We start from the raw sequence: 21117 nt of genomic DNA, 5'->3' as shown, positions 1-21117 counted from the left end.
AGAGACAGCTGAGGGGAGATATGATTGAAGTCTACAAAATCCTGAGTGGAGTAGAACGGGTACAAGTAGATCGATTTTTCGCTCCGTCAAAAATGACAAAGACTAGGGGACACTCGATGAAGTTACAGGGAAATACTTTTACAAACAATTGGAAGAAATTTTTTTATCACTTAGAGAATAGTTAAGCTCTGGAACACGTTGCCAGAGGATGTGGTAAGAGCAGATAGCGTAGCTGGATTTAAGAAAGGTTTGGACAAGTTCCTGGAGGAAAAGTCCATAATGTGTTATTGAGAGAGACAAGGGGGAAGCCACTGCTTGCCCTGTATCGATAGCATGGAATATTGCTACACCTTGGGTTTTGACCAGGTACTAGTGATCTGGATTGGCCACCGTGAGAATGGGCTACTGGGCTTGATGGACCATTGGTCTGACCCAGTAAGGCTAGTCTTATGAGTTGTGCCATTACCCAGAGATATGAACAAGGAATCAATATGAGTTAATATTTCAATGTTTCATTTTATTTGCTTTCACGAAATCATTAAAAATAGATTTGGAGACATAAGGAAGCCTAGATTATAATTCTCAATTTATAAGGGTAAGTGTTTAGTTTAGGAGTAAATTATAACTAAGATGTGATTTAACCATGAAAGATCAGGTGGACGCTTTCGTATGTAAGGGTTTCCACACATTGTGGAAATTATGTACCATTAAAGCATATTTTGACGTCTCATCTTTTAGATTATTGGTTCAGTCATTGGTTCTGAGCCAGATGGATTATTGTAATATTGCCTATTTTGCTGGTTATCAAAAAATTCTATGTAGATTGCATATTATTCAGAATGCTGCCGTTTGATTTATCTTTAATCTGAAAAAGTTTGATCATTTCGCCCCCTTTTTTCCATGAATTGCACTGGTTGTCAGTTGAGACTCGTGCGAAATTTAAATGTGGCTGCATTTGTTATAAGGTATTGTTCAGCCTTGCACCTAATTATCTTATGGATTTGTTCACATTTGTAAATTCAAAGCACTCTTAACGCGCTCATGCTTTTACCTTTCCTTTAGTCAAAGGTTATCAATATAAAAATATCATTGTTTCATGCTGTAATATGGGATAAAGATTTGAATTCTCTAATAGCAACCTCATACTCATATCAGCATTTTAGGAGATAATTGAAAATGTATTTTTTAAATAAGATTTTAAGGAAATTAATGAATTATATTCAACTGTATTTGTGTAGCTTTTTATTTTATTTTGTAAACCGAATAGAACTCAATGGTATTGTGGTACAGAAATAAATTTTATGTTATGATATGAAAGAGCAAAAGCTAGTCCTAGCCTTGAATATATCTTTTGTGAATTTTCGTGGGTTGCTACCTATAAACTGACTTCTCACTCTTCATATGCTCTTAATTATTTTTTTCATCAGACGTGTTTAAGAGAGTGTTCTGCTATAGTGGTATGCATGCTTAATTTTTCCTTTTGTATCTTTTTTTTTGTCTTCCTTTTGCGTTTTTGTGCCATCCCCTTTTTGTCTCTTTCCATTTATCACTGAGCTAACCAGTATGCTATGAGCAATGTGTTTCATTGCCTTTTTCTTCTTCCCCATCCCCTTTTCCTTCCAAGTACATAACAAAAGAAGTCTTTCCATGAACTCATTGATTTTGTTCTAGCTAAGTGATATTACACTGCCTTTTGGAATGTAATAACAATACGCTACTCTGCTTGGCTGGGACAGTAAACTCCAAGGCAAGACTTTGTAGCTTCTCTCCAGTCAAGCAGAACTGCATTTTTTAATAGATTGATCTTTTCCATTAAAAAAAAAGAGTCTGGCATATTTTTGGATGGCTTTTGTTTTCGCTGTGGAGCATTTTGGTTGCTGGGTGATATCGTCATTAGAGTTGAGCTTCTGCAGGGCTAAAATATTTATTATCCAATAATTATCTCCTTTTTCCTTGAACGGCAGACAGAGGTTATTCTACAAGGAGATGCTGAAAAGTTCTCTGCCAACCAACCAACTTCCTAAATTCTGAACTACTGTAGCTGAAAAGTGTTATTTCGTTAAGTGCCAATATGAGAAACGAAATTCTGTGTTTTGATATGGTTTTAGATCATTGATTGAACTATATCTATATCATTCTCTTCATGATTTGGATGTGAACTTTTCAGAACCCCTTCATATCTCTTTCTCTCTCTCTCCTAGCTTCCCCTTTTCAGGAACACCTGCATTAGGGGCCCTTTTACAATACAATACAGTATCTTATATACCACAATTTTCTGAAAGGAATCTATGCAGTTTACAATAAGATTTGTCAAGTTCTTACATTGTTTGCAGAAGCGTTGGTTTAGGAAGGAGGGGTGAAGGGAATGAAAGCGACTATAGCGAAGAGATGTTTCTTCAGTATCTTCTGGAATTCAAGGTAGTTGATGGGTTGTCTTGGGTGTATTGGCAGCTTGTTCCACATGAGAGGTCTTTGGTATTTGAAGGTAGTCTTAAATATTTTCTATTGCTGTACTTGTCGAGGAGATGGGAAGTATACAGTGGCGTACCAAGTTGGGGGGTGGGGGGTGGTCTGTCCCGCTTGCACACCCCAAGGGGCCACCCACCGGGGAATAGGCTGCCGCCGGGGAAAGGCTTCCACTGCCGTCATCGGGAACAAGCCGGCTGAGTTCTCCCTTCTTTTCTTCCCTGTGGGGCCGACAAACTCTTGCCGCCCGACGTCAATTCTGACATCGGAGAGGACGTTCTGGGCCAGCCAATCGCTGCCTGCCTGGCCTGGAATGTCCTCTCCGACGTTAGAATTGATGTCAGGTGGCGAGAGTTGGTCGGCTCCACGGGGAAGAGAAGCAGGGCGAACTCGGAGCCGGCCTGTACCCAATGGCGGCAGTGGCAGCATATTCTCCAGTGGCAGTGGCAGCATTTTCCCAATTGTGGTGGCATGGGGGAGGGGAGGAAGAAAGAAAGAAAGGGGGCAGGGTGAAACAAAAAAAATAAAAAATGGGGCACGGAGAGAGAGAGAGAGAAAGACAGACAGAGAGAAAGAAAGGGGGCATGGAGAGAGAAAGAAAGAAGGGGGCAGGGTGAAAGTAAGAAAGAAAAGGGGCACAGAGAGAGAGAAAGACATACAGAAAGAAAGGGGGCATGGAGCAAGAAAGAAAGAAGAGGGCAGGGTGAAAGAAAGAAATGGGACATGGAGAGAGAGAGAAAAACAGACATAGAGAAAGAAAGGGGGGCATGGAGAGAGAAAGAAAGAAGGGGCAGGGTGAAATAAAGAAAAAGTTTGGGGAGGGAATGAGGTCTGGAGGAGAGGAAGCATACAGGAGGCTGAAAGAAGGAAAGAAATATTGGATGCACATTCAGAAGAATAAAGTGCAACCAGAGACTGATGAAATTACCAAACAAAGGTAGGAAAAATGATTTTATTTTCAATTTAGTGATCAAAATGTGTCTATTTTGAGAATTTATATATGCTGTCTATATTTTGCACTATGGCCCCCTTTTACTATACCACAATAGCGGTTTTTAGCGCAGGGAGCCTATGAGCGTCGAGAGCAGCATGGGGCATTCATCCCTGCTCTAAAAACCACTATCTTGGTTTAGTAAAAAGGGAGGGGGTATATTTGTCTATTTTTGTATAGTTGTTACTGAGGTGACATTGGATAAAGTCATCTGCCTTGACCTCTTTGAAAATCCACGGAATATAAATGATAATTAACATTTTTCTGCATACAGTGTGCTTTGTGTTTTTAAAATTTTATTGTTGGTAGATCATTTTGACTTGGCCACGAAGGTAAGGAGGAGGGAGGGAGGGAGGGAGGGGGGGGAGTTGCTGAAAAATATCTAATAATCCTTCCAGGCTTGACTATGCAGGGAATTATTTTTGTAATCTATCCCCTTTTAACTTTAGAGAGTGCCTTCTCATTCTCTCTACCTTGGAGAGGATGAACAACTTGTCTTTATCTACTAAGTCTATTCCCTTCATTATCATGAACGTTTCAATCATGTCCCCTCTCAGTCTACTCTTTTCAAGGGAGAAGAGGCCCAGTTTCTCTAATCTCTCACTGTACGGCAACTCCTCCAGCTCCTTAACCATTATAGTCGCTCTTCTCTGGACCCTTTTGAGCAGTACTATGTCTTTCTTCATGTGCTATATAGCCTTTTGCTTATACCCTATGCTGCCTATTAAAATGTTTTATTGTGCATTCTGTGGACACTGAAATGTAACATACGATGCCATACTTTGTACTGGAATATACTGTATATAATTTTTTGACTACTATAATTCTTTATTGCTTATATTTGACTTATTCTTACTGTACACAACCTTGAGTGAACTCCTTCAAAAAGATGGTAAAAGAATCCTAATAATAAAAAAACTTGCTTATCGAATCCTTAGCTATCAATAATTGGATGCTAAGAACCAATTTTTAAATCTAATTGGCACTCATTAAAAGTTGATTTATATACCACTTATAGCCTAAGTGGTTTACATTCAGGTACTCAAGCATTTTCCCCTATCTGTCCTGGTAGGCTCATACTACTTAATGAACCTGGGACAATGGGGGATTAAGTGACTTGCCCAGGGTCACAAGGAACAGAGTGGGATTTGAACCCACAACCTCAGGATGCTGAGGCTGTAGCTCTAAACATTGTGCCACACACTCCCTGTGTACTTGCATCTGGTTGTTCTATAAGGCATGGCACCAAACTCTACTAGTGCATAACTCAAACGGGGGGGGTGTCATGGGCGTTCTGAAACGCTATGCGTATACACAGTTATAGCATACTGTGCAGTTAGTTGGGTGTTCACATTTACATCAGATTTCAGCAGGTGTAAATGCTGGCACTTACAGTTGAACGCGGGAACTGGTGCTAAGCGTGGTTCTACAGTATAACGGGTGCATGCTTTTTATAGAATCATACCTACTGCTGATTTTTTCTGGCACCGAAGTTTGAGTGCCATTTATAGAACTCTCCCTTGCTGCCAACAACAACAACAACAAATCTTTATTGAGTAAAACCCCCAGAGCCATATGTTCTAGAAAAGATAACGGTGAACGCCTTTGGTGCACCTGCTCCATTTTCAGTTGGGTGTCAGACTGCAAAAGTGTGCATGAATTTTTCAGCATGTACAACCACAGCCAATTTTCATGCACAATGCAATACAGTAAATGCTGATAGATTAAAATGCCTTCCAAGCTGCTCTACTGAGATTCTACCTTTGCGATTCTCTGGCACTTGAATACATGAAGGAACTTATTCATATATCCAAAATCAAAACATCAGCACCCTTCACATCTTCTATCCAACCCTGCTGAAATCTGCTATTTTCCTTGCTTTTATTATCATCTCCGGTTACAAACTATCCTAGGCCTGTTCATCTTCCTTTTATTCTACAAGCTCCTTCATGCTCATATAAATGGAATTATCAGAAAAGTAAAACCCCAAAACGATAGAACAACTCAAAAAACAATAACAATATAAGTTCTAAAGTGTCACTGTTTGACAACAGTGGAACACCCAACCCAGCATTCTTTTAGATTTATCTCAGCTCTTCTGTTCCTGCTCCACAATGAATTCTCATTAACTGAACGCTCCTGATAAAGGATTATTACTCCAAAATTGAAGTTCAGTTGAACCATTTACAATTTTGAGCGATTTTTCAAGTTTGTTGCAGAAGAACAGCGTTTTTGAAATAGACCATCCTGCTGGAAGCGTCTCTGGGAGTCCTTGCCTATGCCGGATTTCCTATTGAGATAAAGTCTTTCTTATTGACTTTTTGCAAAGACTGTGCAGTTATTCTGTTTCTCAGACTGTGTCGGTGCTTTACTGTGAAAAAACTTTTATATAATATTTTTTTTTTTTTTTATTTGTTTATAAAATTTTACAATATTTCCAAGCATATACATCTTGTACAGTAAAGTGAGATCAAACAACATATTAAACTAAAAATCCAAAATTAATATGTACTATAAGGAAATACTGACCTAGTTGATCTCACACTAGTCCTCAATATTATTGGATCCACAATTAAGAGTAGAACATATATAATTCATATTATTTAAATAAGAAAAATCCTTATCTAACTTAAGTGCAGAGAACTAACTTTCCATGGACGTTGTTATTCCTTTTTCAAGACGTTTCATTGAGAGAAAACTAATCAATTGAGATGGCTCTGTAAATATATACTTCAATGACGAATATCTAACTACACATTTACATGGATATCTCAAAAAGAAAATACCCCCTATTTGCATCACTCCAGGTTTTAAAATTAAAAATTCTTTCCTTATTTTTTGAGTCTCTCTAGAGACATCAGGGAAAATCTGAATATGCTGCCCCAGGAAGTCTTTGGACCTATTTTTAAAGAAAAGTTTTAATATCCAATCTTTGTCTGGAGCCAGAGCAACAGACAACAATAGAGTAGCTGGAACAGCCAAATCTCTGTCTGATTGTTCCAGCATTGCCGAAATGTCCAATGACTTCTCCCGGGGTTCCTCAATCTTTCCTTCTTCTTTAAGATGGGGCTTGGCAGGTAGGTAATACACTCTTGTAAGAGGAGGTAAGGAGTTTTCAGGAATTTCCAAAATTTCCATTTTTATATAATATTTAATCACTAAAGGCTCCTTTTACTAAGGTGTGCTAGCGGTTTTATCGTGCGCTTGGTGCACGCTACACGGTAACGCCTCCATAGAGCTTGTGTTAGTATTTTCCGTGTAGCGCGGGATTAGCGTGCGCAGCATTGTTGCGCGCTCTAAAAACATTAGCGCACCTTAGTAAAAGGAGTCCTAAGTGTGTTTGCACTATTTTTTAAATTTTCACTGCTCACGTGATGGTGTGGTGCGCTGGGTTGTGACCTGCGCATGGGTTGTAGTATTGAACGTTTTCTACGTTCATTTGACTTACCAATCCACACTGAGGTCTTTGCACTAAATGATTTATTTAAGTTCATATTAATCACAGTTTATGCGCTCCACAGCTGTCAAACAGTGACACTTTAGAACTTATATTGTTACCATGTAAATGGAATAACACAGTTTTATATAATTCATGAGTTTTTGTTTTTCAATTGTAGCTTGGTAACAAAAGGTTTCCATCCAGAAACATGAACAAGAGGCATGCAGTACCATCCAAATGGTTCTACTGTTTTATAGTAAGTCTGAAATGGGTTTGAAGTTTTTGTTGCTGATGATGACATTTTATTTGTAGAATAGGGAAATCAGGTTAATATCAATTGTTTTGCTTTTCGCTAGAACCCAGAGATGTAGGAAAACATGAAGGTAATGGAATAGTAAGAGGGGTGCAAGGGGGAAGGGCAATCTGCCCAGGCAAAGTCTTCCTAAGGGTGTGGCACCCCTCCTCCTCTCCTTGATGAGTGGGCCCGCCCCTTGCCTTCCCCGTACCTTTTTTTCACTTCCCCGGTGCGAGGTTGCTACTCGCATTGGCATTGGCGCTTTCTCTGATGTCACTTCCGGGAAACGCACCTACGAAGTGACATCAAAGGGTGAGCCGACACCGACATGGGCATGCTGCTCATGCTGGAGAAGTTAAAAAGGTGCAGGGAAAGAGAAAGGGGTGCGTGTGTGTGGCTGGGGAGGGGGCAGCGAAGAGGGCGGGGAGGAGCGCCACTAACCCTTATTACACCACTGCATGAAGGGCTGGATTCTGTTCATGGTACCTAAATTGGCAGGCGCCCAGTGAAAAGGCATTGGCCATGTGTCAATCATGCTTAGGTGCCATTTACAGAATCGCGCCTAATGGCACCTATCAAAAAACTTAGATGCTGGTAATGTAGGCCATGGTTTTACTGGCTTACATTGCAGGTGCCTAAGTTCTTCAGAGAATCATGCCTAGTGGTGCCTATCTCTGTCTCCATCACCAAACAGGCCCACTTAGGCGTTAGGCATCGCTAGCCGCCATGCGTTAGGCACCTACCTTGTATAGAATTGGATAGAATTGTTAAAGCTCATAATTGAAGCTATTAAGGTGGTTTAAACAATTCAGGTATGTGCCTAAATCAGCGCCTTTTATAGAATCTGTCCGAAAGTGACCTGTCCAAGGTCAAAAGTAAATCATGAACAGATGCCACAGCCCATCTCTTAATGTGGTCTAGTTGTCTAATCACCACATCACATCTTATTCTGCTTTCTTTTACAATACAGTCCCCCCTCTGAATCTGTGGTTTCAGTACCTGCGGATTCAGTTATTCGTGATTTTTTTTTAAAAAAAACAAAACTCTGCATCGGACCTTCCCCAGACCTTACCTGGTGGTCTAGCGGCGACGCGGGGCAGGATCGATCATCCTACGCTCCTGCCCCGTGTAAACCCATCATCAAAATGGCTGCCGTGAGTTCCCGTTGTAGTCTCGAGACTACAATGGGAACTCATGGCAGCCATTTTGATGACGGCTTTGCACGGGGCAGGAGTGTAGGATGATCGATCCTGCCCCGTGTCGCCGCTAGACCACCAGATAAGGTCTGAGGAAAGTCTGGGACACAGGAGGGAGGCGGGGGTGGGTCAGAGCTGGCCCTAAAAATTATCCCCGATTTTTCAATATTCACGGGCCGGCTCTGCCCTTAACCCTTGCGAATATTGAGGTTCTGCTGTAGTTCATTAAGGAATTCAGATACAGACGGGAGGTGAGAGGTTGGTTAATAAAGAGTACATCTTTTGTGAATAGGTCTAACAGTTTTTTTGCTCTGTTTTTGATCCACTTAGAACTAGATTATGTATGGCCTACTCTGTTGATTATTGGCAAACGTGCTTTAATCTTTAGAGTCTACTGTATCATTCAGACCTTGTTTGCTCAATATTTGAAGACGGGCATAGATAGGAAAGGTACAGTATGTTCAATTTCCAAAGGAAAAATCAACACACTAATGTGAGCAGATTGGCCTAATTTTCTTCCCATTGTTCACATTTTCCTAAACTAATCTAACCTAAACTAAATTGGCATTTATAAACTGCTATAAACAAATAGGTTCAGGGTGGCCACAATAAAAAATGATATTCATACTTATTATACAAGGATAAAATTCATCACAATCATGTGAATCATTTAATTTCTAATTTATACATTTCTCAAATAAATATGTCTTCAGACTTTTCCAAAAGAGCATATAAGAAAATTGATTTTTTGATGACTGAGGTAAAGCATTCGAGATTTGTACAGATTGATAAGAGAGAGAATTTACTAGATATGTTTTTAGTCTAATTCCTTTAAACAAAGGTGCAACTATGGGGTCCTTTATCAAGTCACGCTAGCAGGGTTAACACGTTGGACATTTCATCACACGCTACCCCCTGCAGCCAGCTAGAAAACTAATGCCTGCTCAATGCAGGCATTAGCGGCTAGCGCGGCAGGTGGTTTAACGTGTGATATTACGCACGTTAAACCCCTACCACAGCTTGATAAAAGGACCCCTAAATCTTGTCTGAAATGTCAATTGGAATTAGATCTAATTGGAAAAGATATTAGTTGAAAAGCCTGTGGTGAGGACAATCCATACAAAATCTTAAAAATTTAACAAGAAGTTTTGAATGCTATTCATGCTTGGAATGATAACCAAACCTCACTACTGAAAATATAGTCAGTTATTAATCACCATTACTTTTTAATCATGGGTTCTAAGATGGCTTTAAAGAGCTCAAGCACACATACAGTTAATTTCTTCATTGATCCCATTTTTTTTTTCCAATTTTCATTCATAATAGTGTGAACTTAGTGCTTCTATTATAAACTTAAATATTTATCTTTCAACAAAAACATTGTGATGGTCACCTCTCCTGACATGAATTCACATTTCACAATCTTCCTCAGGGTCGAGGAACCATTATCGCTGACAAATCTACAAGAAAAGTAAACGATGAGGAAATCACTTCCCTTCAGTTATATAAACTAGGCACAAACTCCCCAATTAGTTTAAAAAAAAACTTTAAAGGTTATATAAAACAGTTACCAAGTCATACTGCAGTGGCCCAGTCATTCAATCCTCCGCTGCAGTAGCAGCGGCGGTCTTGCAGTCCAAAATATAAAATATGAAAGAGGCGTAAAGCAATGTCATGACATCATCGTTGCTCGAAGCAAGATCATTGGAGGACTTTCACACCAAGAACATCCAATCTTATTTCCTCATTGAGTCCCTCCAGAGCTAAAGCGTGTAATTGAAAAATCTTGCACTGTTCTTTAAGGTTCAGAAGACTATATTTTTAGTAGTGAAGTTCAAGTTTTGGTCAGTCTGCCACTAGCCATTGTGGGTGTTATTGGAATGATAAACCAAGCACAAATAACATTTAAAACTTGTTTTATATTTTAAGATTTTTTTTATGGACTGACTTCACCACACAAGTTTCCCCTTCCTCTCTATATTTTATACAAGTCTAGTCTGGTAGGATACTCAGCAAAGTCTTTGGGCTCCTTTTACTAGGGTGCGTTAGGGTCTTAACGCACCCTAGTAAATTGCCCTGCACGCTAGACCTTAATGCCAGCATTGAGCTGGTGTTATTCTAGAAACTTACCACGCGGTTTAGCGCACGGTAATTTCATGCATGCGCTAAAAACGCTAGCGCACCTTAGTAAAAGGAGCCCTTTGTGTTTCAAGTGTGCCGTGCTTCAGGCTTATCTAAAGAAAAGTGCAGCAAAACTATATTGGGAGGAAATGTTCTAATGGCTTTACTGTTATAACAGGTGCTTTATCATTTACAGATTATAAGCCTTTCCACAGGTCTTCCAGACGTTTCAGCATTTTCATTTAACTATTCATCTAAAGGTGAGTGTTCATATGTACTATTAATATATTTTGTTAACAGTAATACACATTATCCTCTAGTTCAGACATGGGCAACTCCGGTCCTCGAAGGCCATAATCCAATCGGGTTTTCAGGATTTCCCCAATGAATATGCATTGAAAGTAGTGCATGCAAATATATCTCATGCATATTCATTGGGGAAATCCTGAAAACCCGATTGGATTATGGCTCTCGAGGACATGAGCTGCCCATGTCTGCTCTAGTTGCGGAAGTTTCAAGGAATGTTTATACCTTGTTCCATCTAAATTGCCACTCAAAAATGGTGAATGCTCTTCAGTAATTAGTTAAGAACATAAGAATAGCCTTATTGGGTCAGACCAATGGTCCATCAAGTCCAGTAGCCCGTTCTCATGGTGGCCAATCCAGGCCACTAATACCTGGCCATAACCCAAAGAGTAGCAACATTCCATGCTACCGATCCAGGGCAAGCAGAGGCTTCCCCCATGTCTTAATAACAGACTATGGACTTTTCCTCCAGGAATTTATTTGTCCAAACCTTTTTTAAAACCAGCTACGCTATCCGCTTTTACCACAACCTCTGGCAACTGACTTTATTTTTTAAGCACATGAACATCAGAAAATGCCCAAATGGATATCAATTTGCTTGAAATGTCTAAATCTTGATTTTGCAAAGACAGAAAAGGGATGCCCAACACTGCATTATGTCCAATTAGCAAGGGGGCATGTTGTAAATGTGTTTTGGGTGGGTCTAGGGAGGACTCAAAATCAGGACATCCAACAGTGATTACTGAACAGGAAGAAACATTCAATCCTAAAAAGAAGGATGTCCTAAGTTAGAACTGTTTCAGTCACATCCAGGATACAAAAGATTCTCTGATTGAGCAACTAACCAGTGGAGGGATTGAGGCATGACACCTGCTTAATTCCCCAGCTGTTTGCTGTCCCTATCCATCTCCCCTGAAAGTGAAAAAAAGGGGATACCAGGTTCTACCACAGCTTCAGGTATTTTGTTCATTCTTAGCAAAGCAAGAAACAAGTCTGAGGAGTAGCCTAGTGGTTAGTGCAATGGACCTTAAACCAAGAGACCCAGGTTCAAATTCTACTTGACACATATTTTTATTTTTTATTGTGAGACCTCCAGAAACAGAAAAATACCGACTATACCTAAAGATATGAGCTACCTGTAAGCCTGAAGGCTACTGAAATTATGTTAATTATTTATTTATTTATTCATTCATTCAATTTTTTAGCCCGTCCTCTCAAAAGAGCTCAGAATAGGTTACAGATCAGCTACTCAAACATTTTCCCTATTTGTCACAGCGGGCTTACAGTCTATCTAATGTACCTGAGGCAGTGGAGGATTAAGTGACTTGCCCTGGCTCACAAGGAACAGCGCAGGGTTTGATATTGGCATTTGATATATTGTCATATCTTGAAGCAGTTCAAGATGGTGTACAATTTTTTTTTATCATCTACTCTAAGTATTTTCCCTATCTGTCCCGGCAGGCTCACAATCTAACTATGGAGGGTTAGGAGACTTGCTCAAGGTCACACAGAGCAGCACTGGGATGAAACACACAACCTCAGTCCTAACCACTAGACCACTCCTCCAGATATAGTAGGTATTTTTCTGTTCTGGTGGGCTCATAATTGCACAGTCACACAACAGGAGAACCACCTCCACGAGATAAAAATCACACAGCGTATGTTGTTTCTATTTAACATTTATGTGCGATTACTGTTTGTAGATTCCTGATGCAGGCCTGAGGGCTGAAACACATATGTGTCGAGTTGCTTTGAGCAATAAAGTATAGCAGTTTCATCAGTTCACCATGACTTTTTTTGTTGAGGGCTCATAATTACAAAATAAGAGTTAAACTATGGTCTGAACCTGGGTCACTTGGTTTAAAGTCCACTGTACTAACCACTAGGTTTCCCCTCTGCTCTGCAGACATATCCATGTGATTATTCTTCTATGAATTTTGCTAGACAGACGTTCTTGTCTCTGCTTTTTTGTCATTAATATTTGTAAATACTGCTTTGATTAGTCACCCATCAACAATCTATAAATCTTTGTATATAAAAAATAACCACACAAAATATGATACGTGCTTAATAGTGAACGCTCAGACCCACAATTATATATCCCAGTGAAATATCACAGAGAAGCTGTGTAAAGAGACCATCATTGCTTGTTCACAGTCTCACCCACCATTACTATATAGCATAAGTTCTAACAACATCCACAACTCCTAAAAAAGGAACAAAAACTACTTATCTTAGTAAGGTGGTACTGTAGTCTTTACAGCTACTCCGGGTACATTCTTAATCACCACTGCTGCACAAAATGCATGTTCACCAGCAGCAGCAGCAGCAGCACCAGCAGCAGCAGTGGTGATTAAGAATGTACCCGGAGTAGCTGTAAAGACTACAGTACCACCTTACTAAGATAAGTAGTTTTTGTTCCTTTTTTAGGAGCTGTGGATGTTGTTAGAACTTATGCTATATAGTAATGGTGGGTGAGACTGTGAACAAGCAATGATAGTCTCTTTACACAGCTTCTCTGTGATATTTCACTGGGATATAGTTGTGGGTCTGAGCGTTCACTATTAAGCACGTATCATATTTTGTGTGGTTATTTTTTATATACAAAGAGATTCATAGATTGTTGATGGGTGACTAATCAAAGCAGTATTTTCAGTATCACCCTTGTTTTGCCATTATAATTCCCTCTTATAATAAGATTAATATTTGTAAAATAGCTGTTCATACTGGACATCCTCCTCACACATATGTCCATCTCACATATTTTTGAACAGGAAATCCTGTCATATTTCCAGTTTGAAAATACATGTGAGATGGAAGTCCATTATGACTTGGATGTCCTTTCAAAAATGCCCCTCCATGGTGTTTAAGAATTTGGAAATTATTGGTGAAAATGAATTAGTGGCAGCTTGCCTCATGTCACTATCTTAAGGAAAATCTGATGGTGTTCTTTTCCACTGGGACTTCCCCCCCCCCTCCCAATCTTGTGCACTTCCCTTTATTTTATCTCAGTGTGCACTGTAATCACTGTTCCCTGCAACCTGAGTGGGAGTCCTCCATCTACAGTGCTACCAGCAGGTGGTGCTATTTCACTATCACATTCTAGATGGCAGGAAAGCATATATGGCATATTCTAGTCTAGTCATGCTATATAGATAGTGTCAATTGGATCACCATTCCTAAGGACCCAATCACTAACGTTGGGTTCCTGATCCTCAGAGACAACACACTGGGGTCAAAGCAATCATCTACCAGTGATTAACAAGTCACTTCGACACAGGATCCTATCTAATGTATTAAATATTTTTAAATATTTTCAATTCATATTTAATACATAAGAACATAAGAAGTTGCCTCCGCTGAGACAGACCAGAGGTCCATCCTGCCCAGCGGTCCGCTCCCGCGGCAGCCCATCAGGCTTATTGCCTGAACAGTGGTCCCCGACTAATTTTGTAACTTACCTCTAATCCTATCCCTATAACCTACCTCTACTCCTATCTGTACCCCTCAATACATTAGATAGGATCCTGTGCCGAAGTGACATGTTAATCAATGGGTAGATGATTGCTTTGACCACAGTGTGTTGTCTCTGAGGATCGGGAACCCAATGTTAGTGATTGTGTCCTTAGGGATGGTGATCCAATTGACACTATATATATAGTATAGTATAGAATTGAGGACCTTTTCTAATAAAGCTGGTGCATATTGATCAATTTGAATATTCTAGTCATGTGCATAAGTGGTCATTTGCACACATAAATTACTTATAGAATACCGACTAGCAGAAAAAATACACACCACGATTTGATAGGGGTGTAAGCCTGAGCAGAGTTTGGACAGAAAGCGGACAGAGTGCACAGGCACATGCATAAATTAACGTTATAAAACCATTTGTGCATGCAAACAGTAACACCAGATGTATGACAGTGCACTTGTCTTGTCTGCCTATTTTTCTGTAGAAAATAGGCTTAAAATAAGCAACTTAACCAGTTCCTATAAAGTGTACATTGTTATAAAATTTCACTCATTATGGGGTCGCTTACAGATAAGCACTGTTAAGTTACATTCTAAGTGTGAATTCTGTATCAGTAATCCTATATAATAAAAGCCTAAGCTCACATGCGCACTTAGGATTTTGTGTTCCCTGCCGCTGTGGTGTGTGATCCGTGGCGGCAGGGAACATTCTGGCCACTCACCTCCTCCCGCCCTCACTCACCAGGCAAGCTCTCTCCCTGCCTGTGTCCTCGGCAGGGAACACACCTCCCGCCCTCACTCGCTGCTGTCACCCTTTCTGTAAAAAAAAAGTATTTTCTTAAATTATTCCTGAGCTTATCACCTCATAACTTCATCCTATGTCCTCTCATTTCAGAGCTTCCTTTCAAATGAAAGACTCGGCTCATGCACATTTACGCCACGTAGGTATTTAAACGTCTCTATCGTATATCTCCCCTCTCCTGCCTTTCCTCTATAGTATACATATTGAGATCTTTAAGTCTGTCCCCATATGCCTTATGATGAAGATCACACACAATTTTAGTAGCCTTCCTCTGGACAGACTCCATCCTCGCTATATAAGAACATAAGAACATAAGAAACGCCTTCACCGGATCAGACCGAGGTCCATCTAGTCCAGCGATCCGCACACGCGGCGGCCCAATTTAGTACTCCTTTATGGAGTCCCGGATTTACCGTATCCCTCAATATGATATGCTAGAAGGTGTGCATCCAACTTGCGCTTGAATCCCAGCATAGTAGTCTCCTCCACAACCTCCTCTGGGAGCGCATTCCAAGCACCCACCACGCGCTGTGCGAAACAGAACTTCCCAACATTTGTCCTGAACCTGCTGCCACTCAGTTTCAGTCTATATCTTTTTCAAGGTGCAGTCTCTAGAATTGTACACAATATTTTAAATGAGATCTCACTAGACTCTTATATAGGGGCATCAATTCTTTCTTTTTCCTACTGGCCATACCTTTTCCTATGCACCCTGGCATCCTTCTAGCTTTTGCCGTCACCTTTTCAACCTGTTTAGTTACCTTAAGATCATCATATACAATCACACCCAAGTCCTGCTCTTCTGTTGTGCACATAAGTTGTTGACCCCCTAACTGTACCATTCCCTCTGGTTTTTGCAGCCCAAATGCATGACTTTGCATTTCTTAACATTAAATTATAGCTGCCAAATTTCAGACCATTTTTCAAGCTTCGATAGGTCTGTCTTCATGTTATTCACACCATCCTGGGGTCTACTCTATTACAGATTTTGGTATCATCCACAAGAGGCAAATCTTACCCGACAGCCCTTCAGCAATATCGCTTATAAAAATGTTAAAAAGAACAGGACCAAAAACAGAACCTTGAGGCACACCAATGGTAACATCCTTTTCCTCAGAGTGATCTAAATTGACCACTAAACTCTGTCATCTTCCACTTAACCAGTTCTTGACCCAGCCCGTCACTTTGGGGCCCATCCGAAGAGCACTAAGTTTATTTATTAGATGTCTATGTAGAACACTGTCAAAGGCTTTGCTACAATCTAAATTTACCACATCTAGCACATTCCATCTACCCCAGGGGTGTCCAACCTTATGGCTTCCCTAGGCCGCATTGGGTGAAAAAAATTTTCTGGGGCCACACAAATGTGCAAATGCTGCAGCAAGACATAGGGGGGAGTCGGAAAGATGGTAAACACCCAGGGGCAGCAGAGGAAAACACTGCATCGCCCTCGACCGGGACCGCATAAAATACTTCATGGGGCCGCATGGGGCCCTCAGGCTGCAGGTTGGACACCTCTGCTCTACCCAATTCTCTGGTCGCCCAGTCAAAGAAATCGATCAGAATTGTCTGACAAGACCTACCTCTAGTGAATCCATGTTGCCTCTAGTCCTATAATCCACCAGATTCCAGAAACTTCACCATTATCTGCTTTAAAAGCATTTCCATTAATTTGCGTACTGGCCTGTAATTCCCTACATCTTCCTTACTTTCCACTTTTGTGTAGAGGGACCACATCAACCCTTCTCCACTCCTCCAGTCCCACTCCCAACTCTAGAGAAGCATTGAAAAAGTTAGTGAGTAGAGCCCCAAAACTTCCCTAAGTTCCTTCAGCACCCTCGAATGTACACCATCCGGCCCTATCACTTTGTCTACCTTTAATTTATCTATCTCCTCACGAACACAACCCTCTGAAAATTGATCAGGATCTACCATTCACCATCCCTATTTGCATTTGTCTTCTATGGTCCCGCTCCCAGATCTTCAGCTGTGAACACAGAACAGAAATATTTTTTTAAGCAATTCAGCCTTTTCTTTAGCAGCTTCTACATATTCCTCCCCTTCACTTTTGAGTCTCACAATGCCACTTTTGCATTTCTTCCTATCACTGATACATCTAAAAAACGTCTTGTCTCACCGTTTTACTGTGTCACCAATTTTTGCTTCCATTTGTATCTTTGCTTTTCTGACTACATACGTCCAGTCTCTCTTAACTTTTCCAGATATGTTTGCCTGTCTTCCGTTTTCTGCGATCTTTTGTAGTTTACAAAAGCAAACCTCTTATTCCTTACTTTCTCAGCTACTACTTTTGAGAACTAAAGCAGCCTTCTTTTCCTCTTACTTTATACTTACTTGCTTCACATAAAGATTTGTCGCCCTTACAATAACCCCTTTCAGTTTTGCCCACTGCATTTCTACTCCTTCCCGAAGTTCCCATCCAGACAACAATTCCTTGACGTAATCCCCCGTCTGAACAAAGTTAGGGTTATTTTTAAAGTCTAGAAACCCCCTCATTATACTGGAAACTTAACTTTTTCCATGTTTTTTAGGGAAAAAGTAAAGTTTTCAGTATAATGTGGGGGGTTACACCCCCCCACACCCCCCAACATGGCAGCGTGAGGCAGCGCAATCCCTATTAAGTAGAGTGGGGGGAGTCCCCCCCCACGCCCCCCACCAGAGCCTTTTAAAATACGGGTTTTCTTCGGCACGATTAAGCCCTGCGCTCAGTTGTCGGTGCGCCTTTGTCCTCTCGCGCTTTTGACCCGTCACCGTTTAACGCGGCTAAAAAGCTTAGTGCACCATTGTAAAAGAGGGGGTTAGTGTGCAGCGGTGGCTAAGAAAGCAAAATAGAATTTTAGGAATTATCGGGTAAGGAATGGAAAACAAATGTGAGAATGTAATAATACCGTTCTATCGTTCCATGGTGCAGCTGCACCTCGAACACCGTGTGCAGTTCTGGTTACTGCGTCTCAAAAATGATATGGCAGAATTAGAAAAGGCACAGAGAAGGGCACCGGAAATGATAAAAGGCATGGGACAATTTCCCTATGAAGAAAGACTAAAGCAGCTAGGGTTCTTCAGCCTGGAGAAGAGACAGCTCAGGGGAGATATGATAGAGATCTATAAAATACTGCGTGGCATGGAATGGGTAGATGCGAATTGCTTGTTTACTCTTTCCAAAAATACTATGACTAGGGGACATGCAATGAAGCTATAACAAACCAGAGAAAATATTTAGAACATAGAACATAGAAATAGACGGCAGATAAGGGCCCACGGCCCATCTAGTCTGCCCACCTTAATGTCCCTCCCCTACCTTTGCCCTGTGAATAGATCCCATGTGCCGATCCCATTTGGCCTTAAAATCAGGCACGCTGCTGGCCTCAATCACCTGTAGTGGAAGACTATTCCAGCGATCAACCACTCTTTCAGTGAAAAAGAATTTCCTGGTGTCACCTCGTAGTTTCCCGCCAGAGAATGTGGTGAAAGCAATTAGCTTAGAAAAGTTTTAAAAATGTTTGGGTCATTTTCTAAAAGAAAAATCCATAAGCTATTATTAAGATGGACTTGGGAAAATCCACTACTTATTTCTAGGATAAATCGTATAAAATCTGTGTTACTACTTGGGATCTAGCTAAGTACTTGTAACCTGGGTTAAACAGGAGACAGTATGGCAATTCTTTTGTTCTTATGTAAAATTTAAGTTTTCTTTATTTAGTATTGCTTGTATACTGTCTGTCTATATAGACTGTTTAGATAATAAGGAAACCAACAATTAAGAAACACAGAAGGCATATATTTAAACAAACACCATTCTTTGGTGCAGTGGTAGGGAGCGGTAATGATAACGACTTTGTTTACGATGCATCTCTGGTGGATAATTCAGCAGGAGTTATTGCCATCCTAGCTTATGCCATCTTTTAAAAAAGAATAATAATAAAATGAAGTTAAGTATGTATTAAAAGCTTCAGAGAACATTGTGGGAATTTCTGCTACAATGCACTATCCATAGAACTGGCCTCTGTACGTTTCTCTGTTGGAAACTGATAATTTTCTCTCTATCCTATCCGACAATTAAGGCCTGCCACTACAAAAGATTCCTAGACAGATCGCTCGCCTTCCAGGCAGGCAAATGGAACGATTGGCTGGGTAAAATTATCACGCATTCCTCATCCTACCTCAATTTTAGAAAAACTGTAAAAACGAACCTGTTTAATCGAATTGTAACCTAAGAATTTTTTATAAACTTTCCTTTTCTTCCTTTCTGTAAGCTTGTATGCGATGTCTTTGTATTGTGACCACTTCACTGTTTGTTCAGCTCCTTTCGTTGTAAACTGCCTTGAATCTTCATGGCTTTGGCGGTATATAAGAATAAAATTATTATTATTATTGTTTGACTGTAGTAGTAAGAGCCCTCGTTCTTTGTTTAAATATATTAAGTGAGCCCAGGACTTGAATTTGTTTACTTCTCCAGACTTGAGAAACTGAATAGTTATTCTCTTCTTTAAAACAACAGCAATCTTTATTTTTTATTTTTTTACATTCAGACACACAAGCTTAGCTCTGGCTATCTACCATTCATGAGACAGGTGTCTTTTCCATGGGCACAAAGCTGCCACTTCAAAGTCTTATTGCGGAGAAACATGTGGCTGCAGATTTTAACTTTTCTCTATTAAAATACTACACCAGTTTTTATTTAGATTTATATCCCGTCCTCCCCAAAGAGCTCAGAACGGGTTACAGTTTACATTCGCAGAGTTACAATATAAGGTTTACATACAATGTGTTGCAATATATCTTCAAATAGGATTATTTAGTGATGCTGGTAAAGGGTTGAGGGAGTGACTAGGCAAAAAGGTAGGTTTTTACAGCTTTTCTAAAGTTAAGAAGTCCTTTAAGGGCTCTGATATGAGGAGGCTGGCTGTTCCAGAGGTTTGGTAAGAAATGGGAATAGGATTGTTTCTAGGCTGTCTGGAGTTGGGGGGGGGGGGGGGGGGGGGGAGGGGAGTGTCCTGATGGTGTATGTAGGCGTATTTCATCTTGGGAGCATCTTCCCAACCAGTGTGCCATGGGTAAGTCAACCACTTAATATGCAAGCCCAGATCAGTGGCTGGGCTCATCATTTTGTATCAAGAAACAGCAGTGGTGTCTTCTGAACAAGCAGGAGCTCTTTTTGGAGCAACCGTGTACACAATCATGACTTTTCTCCTCTAGTGTGAGAATTAATGTGTAGCATACAGGGCATCGATTGCATACGTTGCTTGCACACTTCATTCTTTTTTCCCTCCTGAACTTTCTCCTTTGAGTCTTGTCAATTCTGCCCTACCTCTTCTTTTGACATATGAGTCCTCTTCTTTGTCCACATTGTCTGCTTTGCCTGAGCCACATAACATTTTGTTAGTGTAGCTGTTCCTTAGGTTTCAAAGGTTGGCCAACATACAGTACTCTTCACTTCACAAATATTTAAGGGAGAGAGATTTACATCGACATCCACTGTCTGTTTACATTCCATCCAATAAATCCATGGAATAAAGTCTACCTTCCTCTGCATTACTACAGTTGATAAATGGTGACTGAAACATTAATGGCTATTCCTATCTCTATCCTTGCTATTTGCTCCTTTCATCTAGCACAGAATCCCCACTGGAAGTTCCTGACTATCTGCTCCCTACAAGTGGTACCCAACTGATTAAGGGTTTATGTCTCTTTAAGATTCAACTATTGCCCAAGACATGTAAAAGCTTCTCATTCAGTTCCATGGGTTTAAAGTTTGTGCTTACCGTACTCTTTGGAGTGGACTGGCTGTTTTCTCTTTGTAACATCCTAAAGCCAACTCTGTTCTTTGTTTTCCAAATTTCTACAGGCTAATTCCATAAGCCTGCTCAGTTCAGACTATCCCTGTGCTAGGAAATGGATTTAATTTAGCTAATAAAATTATAAACTGTATGTGAAGATGCTTATGCTTCTACATTTGAATACATGACACATTGACATACAAAAATTAATTTGACCTTTGTTGGATCATGC

At 40.4% G+C, this 21117-nt stretch overlaps 1 protein-coding gene across 11 annotated transcripts in view; it reads left to right on the top strand.

Moving 5' to 3' along the window:
• The window catches only part of ADGRD2 (adhesion G protein-coupled receptor D2), a 408458-nt gene that overhangs the window by 122330 nt on the left and 265011 nt on the right, over positions 1-21117 (top strand). For all 11 annotated transcript variants that reach the window (XR_004540974.1, XM_033962424.1, XM_033962423.1 and 8 more), the window contains 2 exons: positions 7075-7152; positions 10705-10768. Coding sequence is in view for 10 of the 11 variants with exons in the window: in XM_033962424.1 (XP_033818315.1) it covers positions 7075-7152; positions 10705-10768 (142 nt within the window). In the remaining variant the exon portion in view is untranslated. The remainder of the gene's footprint in view (positions 1-7074; positions 7153-10704; positions 10769-21117) is intronic.

Source organism: Geotrypetes seraphini, chromosome 10 (assembly GCF_902459505.1).
Source record: "Geotrypetes seraphini chromosome 10, aGeoSer1.1, whole genome shotgun sequence".
Taxonomy (NCBI): Eukaryota; Metazoa; Chordata; class Amphibia; order Gymnophiona; family Dermophiidae; genus Geotrypetes; species Geotrypetes seraphini.
The sequence above is the reverse complement of the archived record's forward strand: the minus strand, read 5'-3'. Positions and strand labels throughout refer to the sequence as shown.